Source organism: Leptinotarsa decemlineata, unplaced genomic scaffold, assembly GCF_025532065.1.
Source record: "Leptinotarsa decemlineata unplaced genomic scaffold, Ldec_3_MD MMD2_P_RNA_scaffold_9, whole genome shotgun sequence".
NCBI classification, from domain to species: domain Eukaryota; kingdom Metazoa; phylum Arthropoda; class Insecta; order Coleoptera; family Chrysomelidae; genus Leptinotarsa; species Leptinotarsa decemlineata.
The window spans coordinates 11,527,116-11,536,356 of NW_027412536.1; the positions used below are offsets into that span (position 1 = coordinate 11,527,116).

At 35.5% G+C, this 9,241-nt stretch overlaps 1 protein-coding gene across 1 annotated transcript; it reads right to left on the reverse strand.

The window, feature by feature from the left end:
• Window positions 1-1,469: 1,469 nt before the first annotated feature.
• Window positions 1,470-2,652, reverse strand: LOC111507977 (Spag1 axonemal dynein assembly factor). Its single transcript, XM_023163375.2, has one exon. The coding sequence runs from the start codon at window positions 2,591-2,593 to the stop codon at window positions 1,568-1,570; it is 1,026 nt and encodes a 341-aa protein (XP_023019143.2). The 5' UTR covers window positions 2,594-2,652; the 3' UTR covers window positions 1,470-1,567.
• Between the last annotated feature and the right edge of the window lie 6,589 nt (window positions 2,653-9,241).

Consider the following 9,241-nt stretch of genomic DNA (forward strand, 5'->3'; position numbering starts at 1 on the left):
TTTTTTTGTAAAATTCCCTCATTTTTTGGTTAATGACGGAGAAATTGAAAGCCAAAAAAGTTTTTTTTTTCATAACGAACTAATCTGTTAGGTAAATATTTCCTTTTCAATATATTTCCATTTCCATTTTTATATTGCATAACACGACAATGTTTCTACTAAATAGGAACTAGAAGGAAAATGGGAAATAGGAACTAAAAGTTCCACTGATACGTTATTCATTACAATTTTCAATCTATTGAACGATGATGGGAATAACGGAAAAATCTTAGTAATTTTTATTAAAAATTTTGAATTTTACAAGCTTCGATAGTAGGTATAGAAAATATTGACCTTTGTTGGTAGGGAGAACAATGATACAGCACGGGAATATCAGAAACTGTAAGAAAAAGTTACCAATTTTGGAGATAACTTATGAATAATGTTTCAAAATTTACTAATTGAACGAATGTGGTAATACTTGAGTGAATCACTGTGTGATTTTTTACGGTTGATATAAAAAATAAAATTGTTGATTTATATATATATATATATATATATATATATATATATATATATATATATATATATATATATATATATTGTATAGTCTATACTATAGTATAGACACGTCTGAAGAAGCTATTGCCTGTCTGTACTATAGTATAGATACTTTATATTGTATAGTCTATATACTATAGTATAGATACGTCTGAAGAAGCTATTATTACGTTTTTGTAAATGAACTATTTCTTGAATACATTATGGATTCTCATCAAATATCGGCCAACTCCATCACGTGATACTAAGGCACGTTATCATGGACATCTAATGAAAAATATCAATTTCTCATTGTCACTTCTAAAGCTATGCAGGAAGTGCTAACAGATTTTTATTTCGACGTTTACTCTTCAGCAACTTACTTTTTTATATCAATCGGAAAAAAGGATCACCCATTATAACTTAACTTTTTGCGACAACTCCACTGACGTATTACTACAATCGTTAGTAGACAGTAGACAGTAAGTAGACTTTAAAACGTTATTCAAGTAATCTTTAAAATGGTACCTTTTTATAAATTTAGCCCACTGTGTATCTCTTACAGTTTCTGAAATTTCCATGCTAGTCCTCCTCATGAAATCAGTTAGTATGACAAAAATCTATACTATCGAAGCTTGCAAAATTCATTTTTTTTATCAAAATTGTAATATGAATAACTTTAACAGGTATAGAACATTCAAACTTCTAGTTCACACTGATAAGTCATAGCGAAAATACAAAAAATGAATATATTCTATTCAGTAGAAACCTTGTCATATTATCAATACAAAAATAAGCATATTGAAAATAAAAATTTTTTGAATAGAATACTTTCTTATGCAATTTTTTTTTGGTTTTCTATTAGGAATTAAAGAAATAACGTTGCGTTTGTTGCTTTTTTGTAAAACTGTGTTTTTCGAATACTTTCGTATTATGTCAAATACAAATAACACAGTTTGTTTTTTTTATTACGTCATATAGAAGAATTCAAAGTAATATTCACATAATATATAATATTATAATTATTCACATAGAAAGTGAAGATGAACTATTCTATCTCCGTTATTTTCAACCTAGTGTTTTTCAATTCACTACCACACCGTTCTCTCATTCTACTGGACAGCTCTTGCGCTGTGCAGTTATTAGGATCTTTTCGTATAACAAACTCCACACTTTCCAGGGCTTCTTCGAACTTTTGTAGCTTCTCGAGTGCCTCAGCTTTCCTCAAACGTGCCTTCAAATTGTTTTCTTCCAAATTCAGCACTCTCTCACAGTCTTCCAGAGCTTCTTGGTATTTCTTAAGTTTCAAGAAAGTTGCAGCTCTGTTGTTAAGATTGTTCACGTTAGCCTTGATTTTTATGCTGTTGGTATAACACTGTAGAGCATCGACATAATCACCAGTTTTGAAAAACTCGTTACCTTTCTCCTTCTCTCTGTTCGAATAGAAAATGGCTTCAGCTTCGGTAGTAAAATGGTTGAAAGTAACAGTCTTCTTAGGTTTGACCTTATCTTTTGGCTTCGATACCGACTTTCTATTTTTTTCTTCTTCCAACTCCATTTTTAATAGCTCTGTATCTGGATCGTACTTATCCCAAGCTCCGTAATCCGTAGAAGCAATCCTTTTTTGTGATACTTTGCTGGATTCATCAGCATTTTTGAACTCCTTGAAACATCTTACATCTACTTCATGGTAACTTTTGTTACTTTTTCTGCTCTCAAGTTCTCTGTCAGTCTTTGAAACCTGCAGCACAAACTCATTCAAGTCCTCAGATATTTCTTCAAGTTCATCTTTTCTCAGATCTTGTTTTTCAAGAACCCGCACTACTTTTTTCAACAATTTACTTTTCGGTTTCACTGTAGATAAGCGCCTTTCTGTGGTATTGATCAGATCTGGATAATGCCCTTCTTCACCTGATCGAAGAACCAAAAGTATCTTCTCTAATTCTTTTCCATCATTGCATTTTTCTATAAAATCATATTCGAAGTGTTGGATAGGAATTTTATACTTCGAAAGTAAGGTTTCTTTCTCGAATTGTGTATTGGAATTTACCTGAAAATCGTTGGATGGGGTCATTCTACAAAATTCAGCTACTATAATGTTGAAATTGATAGGTACACTATTTTCGAAATACTATGGCAACACTTCTGACATTTGTATTGATCAAATCCTTCGAATCGCGCATTATGCATACATAGTCGCTTCAAATTAGGAATTTGACAAATAACACTGTTTATCATATACCGGGTGACAACGAAATCATTGTACACGGCGCCATTCAGTTGTGTATGAGGTAAAAATTTCATATTCGTAAAGAAGGTATAGACCATTGGAACCAACATTTCTGCCGATGAAACAATTGAAAATCTATACCGATTCAATCAAAAATGAACTCAAGACAAAAGTTTCGAATAGAACTCTGTGAATTTTCAAACCAATTGATATGATATAAAACTGAAAATAATGGCGTAAAAGCTATCAATCAATCAAACATACTTTATTGTCTGAAGAACTACATCTTATAGACAAAGTCATAAGTAGGGTGCTAATGCCGACTGAACGCCTCCCCCCACCCCTTTTGACCTTGAGACGTCACACGACCTTGAATGACGTCACCTAACCTTGAACGTCGTACACGTAGTATGAGCTTGAATGCGGTGTTTGACCTTGAGTGTGGGGTTTGACCTTGACGTTCGACACTTCGACTACCTTGAGCTTGCTCCATGGCATTGAATGTTGACCTTGAATGAAATCGTGACGTGTACAGAATATAACCTTGAACAGTGGGCGTTCGGCGTTGTCCACTCCCTTGTTGGTAATTCCTATATAAGTTCAGAATATCGTATGACGTCACCTAACCTTGAACGTCGTACACATAGTATGAGATTGAATGCGGTGTTTGACCTTGAGTGTGGGGTTTGACCTTGACGTTCGACACTTCGACTACCTTGAGCTTGCTCCATGGCATTGAATGTTGACCTTGAATGAAATCGTGACGTGCACAGAATATAACCTTGAACAGTGGGGTTCGGCGTTGCCCCCTCCCTTGTTGGTAATTCCTATATAAGTTCAGAATATCATGCTTCCACATTCAGTTTAGACACTCTAAAATACCCAAATAGGTAAACAGAAGTATTTGTCGAATTCCAAAGTGAAGACAACGAGTATCAACCCATCCGAGAGGGCGTTTTCGTCAGTGAGGTGAATATATATTTTATTTTAATTAACCGTAATTTCACTATATTTATGAATATGGATAATTTGAAATTTGACATTGAAAAAATTAATTTTTCTATAATTCAACAAAGTGAAGCTTTAGAGCAGAAACCTATAAACGCTCTGGTTATTGATAAAGAATATAAAATTGAAAAAATGTCAATGTATTCCACACGATATGGTAAATCAATTCAAGTAGTTTTATTGGATGAGGAAAGTGATACTCCTTTTAAAGCATGGCTTCCAAAACGTGTCACAGAGCAATTACCAGAAGACTTCATTCGTGAAGTGAATTCATCCAAAGCCAAATTCACACTTACTTATATGGGTCAAAGTTCGCAGGATTATCCTGGTGCTAAAACCCGATCATTGATGAAATTCAATGTTTTAGATTGAACATTTTGAAATTATGATTTTTTTTTGTAAATAGTGAAAATATGGTAGATTAATATAAAATATGTATCAACTTGGTCACTTCATAGACATAGTCAGATTTCAAGTGAGTATTTTTTTTATATTATTTGCAAACTAATGAATGCCATTTATGAATTTTCAGAACTCACCATTCTATAAATATGTGGATGCAATATTCAGCCCAAGAGTGGCCGGAAGCAGTGGATTTGGATTCCGCCATAAGAAAAATGGCTTGGGAGATGGCTGATCTGAGTTTTGATGCTCTACATTCATCAAATTATGATTTGAGTGTATGTTACGATGCTGAAGAGGTGCGAAAACTTTTGGAGCTTAGTGAGAAGTATGAACTCGGTGTGGCATTGTGTCATAAATATTCATATGGGAGTAGAAATTTGGATGAGTTCTGTGAGTTAATAATTGAAGCAGACTTGAAACATTTTCTTCAAGACATATGCACCTACCTACCGCAAAATATCATAGAGAAATATCAATTGGAACCACAGAGTCCCAACCCGCAACTGGAAGAAGCGATAAATGATGGTGTTGTAAATATTTGAAATCTGTTGTATATGTTTGTGAATAAAATAATGTTTCAATCCATATTTGTTTGTATCTAATTGTTTGGTGAATAAAAGATATAACATAATTATTGAGTGTTTTATTATTCATCAATATCGAATATTTCATAGCATATTACATGTCAATCTTATTACAATCCAGTTTGAACAGAGCCATTAAGAGCATTATATGATAGAACAGCATCGTGGAGGATGAGTGCATATACTTTGGTGTTTGCTGGAAACTTCACCTTGCGTGTTTCGAATTCTATTTTGATGTCGACAGTGGATGACTTCATAGCTTCGGGTTGATGGGAGCAGTCGATAATGAATAGTGGGTTGTTGCGAAAGCTACCAATATCCATCATCGGTTCACTCATAGTTTTATAATAGTAGCTACGTTGGAAGTTTTCATATGCATAGTAAGCTGATGAGTCTAACTTCTTGTCGAAATCCAGATTCCAACGCTCATATGGGTATACTTCAGAGTTCAGAGATAGTCGAATATTATTAATATTCACATGTGTGAATTTCGTTACATCTTTTGACATATTTTCGGATTGGTCGGTGTTTTGAAAGCCGATGATGATATATCGTGGTCTTTCGAGGCTGCTGGTTGTCTTCACCGCCCATATATCCGAGGATGTATCACGAAGTGTGGGTAATTCATAAAGGTCCCACATACGATAAGCCACCTTCACTTTAGCATTATTACCATTTTTATTTATGCGATTCAATAGTTTCAGTTTCTGTCGATCTTCCGGCACAATGTGCCTGATTCTCCATTCTATTTTATTGATTTCCAAATCTGCATCGACTTCCCCAATGAATGAATTTTTGAATGAGCGAGCTATAATCAAAATGAGCTCCTGCTTCACATTCATTATCCCCTTATTGTAATCTTCAGCAAAACCCATGAGATACTTCAAGGGTAATTTACCACTAAATACATTGCTAACGGGATCGAATATATCTTGTTTATTCACATCGAGTCCCCATCCTATCGGTAGTAGCGAATTTGCATGCGTTTTTCCGAATGATATCATCGTTTTCATTGTGGTAGTTATGCCGGGTTTTCGAACAACAACCACTTGCTCACCACCCATTTCATAGCGAATTTCGTCGAAGAGAAAGGCGAGAGCATTATTGGATAGGTAGCACCGCTTTGTGGCATCAGATGGTGTGAACTTCCCCTCGATATAAATGTAACTATCTGCAATATCGAGTATGAGATCTTGATAATTGATTGGAATTCGTATTTCATCTGAATTTTTGTAATATGGTGAACCATACGGCTTATATGTATGCTCATGAAGGCTGATGAGGGAATGGTCGAACATGGGCTCCTCGAACACTTCCAATTTATCACTTGTGGTGATTGTCGCCATGTTATTACTATTTTTTATATCGCACCTTCAAGCCAATAGATTTGAGAAAGTTCAGGCTACTAGCACTTATTCTATATCTTGACCGTTTGGCAGATATACGTGGAATGAATCGACTGCTGGATTTTCGCTTCTTTAAATGCACATGATCATAGCCTCCACCAAATACATTATGCTGACTCAACTGCTGCCGCTGCGGCAATCGCTGACTATTGAAGCACAACCCCATTTTTAGAAACGATAATCGCAGAATTTATAGTTCCATCAATGAATATCACCTGCTCAGCGTTAGGAAGTAACAAATACTGAGTAACAATTTGATCAACTTCAGCTTTATATTGACTTTTTTCACAGATGATCATCGCTCACCATCGTTTTTGCTCGATCGTTTGAATGCTTATCGAGGGTTGTTTTTTCAAATCAGATTGCAGCGATTTGATATCCTTATCCATATGCTCATACTTTTTTACAAATTCTACTAATTTCAGTCCAAGCGTAATGAGATCTTCCCTCACTGATACGGAATATTTTTCTACTCCATCTAATTTCAAATTAATTTTGTCAATATCAGTATCTAATTCTCCTCTCATCTTTGAGATGTAAAAACCGACATATCCTCGATTAACACAATCCGTACTCTCTTCAGGCTCTGCTATATTTTTCAAACGTTTATTTTCCATATCAAAGTTTCCATCGGTTGTTAATTTGAAACCAACTCCAGGCTGCCCACGCAAAACAGTATTTGAAACTGCCTTACTTCTGCGACCAAACTTATCGATGCTTCCTTTACTCATTTTCTTTATGATACACTAATGACAGTCATCGATGTTCTGAATCAACGTATGAGAAACGATGATTGTTACTAATGACTGTCGTCGATGTTGTGAATAAATATATGAGAAATGATGATTATTATAGCTTTATCAATTCCAATTTGACTATTATTTTTTCACCATTGAAATTGATCAGATTACCATTATCATCCAATATGCGAAGAGTGATATTGTCGAGGTACTGACGACCACCAGGTCGGATTGGCATATAAATAATATTTTGTGGCTCCTTGGTGAGTTTGTAACCGGGCTCTACATCAATATCAAATTCAAAGATGCTATGGATTTCATCGCCATTCGAATATGCTCCAGCTGTGACATTACAATCCACACGAATAATCCTCACCTTATTGATATTCACGGGCAATGTTGATTCATGTATTTTACCACAATTGAAAACATTGTCATCGAACCCTAGAAGTTCAGCAATGCTGTTTTCATGTTTGAGATGAATGTAATATTTCGATCGCATTTCACATTTCAGAGTGTTGTTGTTTGCACGTAGGAGAAATACTTCGTCGATATTTTCTTCAATTCCATTTTCTAGTTGCACTTCTTTGGATTTCATGAATCTTTGAATCACCTTATTAATTTCATCAATTTCATATGCCCCAGGTGGAATTTTTATAATAGTGGGGGGTGAGATAATTGTCTTCGAATAGCCGATAACATTATTCTTAGCATCTACATTGAATATGGAATTGTAGGAGTAGAAACCATGTAATCCCAGACCATAATTACAATTGGTATCCAATTCGATGGGTGGGTAGAAGTTGGCACTCAACTCGCTAGAGTATCCCGACAATGAAAACGTGCGTGACATGACTGACGAATTTTCGATGATTCATGTCTTTTTATTGCTGACAGCAGAAATTGTGGACCAATCGTCGCTTTTTCGGTGGTCTATCCATATCATTATGTGTGACTACATTCACATCATTCACTTTACAATAACAACAAAAAATTTTTCTTGTAGGTGGACCATCATTCATATCGGAATTACTACTGCTACCGCTGGAATCATTGTAATGCTCTTGACAGTACTGATACTTCAAGACATCAATATCATTTTGTAGGTTTTGTGGTAACTTATCCCATACAGATGCAATTTCATGTGATGCACACCCAATCAACACCTCTTTCGGCATATCAGCGAGTTGTTCTTTACTCATTTTTTGTAAAGTGCGTACTCTGGAATATGCGATCAATGAATGACTCATCCTCTTGATACTCTCCCTATCCTGTACTGGTGTTAACTCCATGTCTTGTTCTGAAGAAACTTCAAACACAAATGGCCACACCATACTGTGTTGAATCGTTGTTCACGCTTATAGTTATATGTGATAGTATTGATAGGATTCGAACCCATATAAAAATAGTGAATCAGTTCTTTGGGAGGGGGTAAATCGCCAAAACTATCAAAATATTTTATCGAAGTTCCCCTTTTTCTATATGCTACCCAATGTGTCCCTTGACCATGTCGACTATCCAAATTTACTATGGCAGATTCATATCGGAGTGGTCCTGATTTTGGTAAATCGTCACGCATATATACCCCCCGAAAATATGGAATCGTCATTTTCTTAGCGTAATAGTTGAGGTCGATATTGGAGAGAGCTCTTTTAGGTAGCAAATTTATGAGTTTTTTGAATTTTGAGGTTTCAAATAGACTCCTAATCCTTTGCGGTAAGGCTTCAAGTAGATACCACTTCCTTGTTTACCTATAGCAATTGCCTCCATGTGTTTATTATGGCGATTTGTCTCACTCAACTGCTCCCTACTCGCTTTTGCTGCTTGAACTGCTTTCGTTATACCAGCAGTAGCACCGGCTAAACTACCTAGTGCTGATAAACCAGCAAAAATTGGAATGAGTGGTAGTATTCCACCAATTTTAGGAATCGGTATGATTCGCGGTGTGCGAATTTTCTTTTTCCCACCTGCAGCCCTCATATATTTGCGTGCTGCTTTGAGTGCAATTTCAGCTGCTCTTTTAGAATTTTTGAGAACAAATTCACTTCCACCCGCTTTGTGTAGAACATCACGCACTTTCTGAACGATCCCAGAACCAAAAGCTATCACCTTAGAAGCTTTCAATATTTTTTTAACTTTTTTTTTCTTAATAGAACGCTTTTTCTTCGGAATGTGTGACTGCTTGGGAGATGAGTCACAACCCATACCAAATCGGCGTTTCCCTTTCATTATATTCATAACTAGCCAAGCAGCTCCTTTTTCTCCAATAGTAGCGTCTTTTGCTTTGACACGATTCCAAGCACTTTCTGCAAGCTCCTTATCCGCTATGTGTCTAGCTGCAAGATTATC

Coding starts and splice junctions, on each gene's coding strand:
- LOC111507977 (XM_023163375.2), bottom strand. CDS start 2,593: ATGACCCCATCCAACGATTTTCAGGTAAATTCCAATACACAATTCGAG.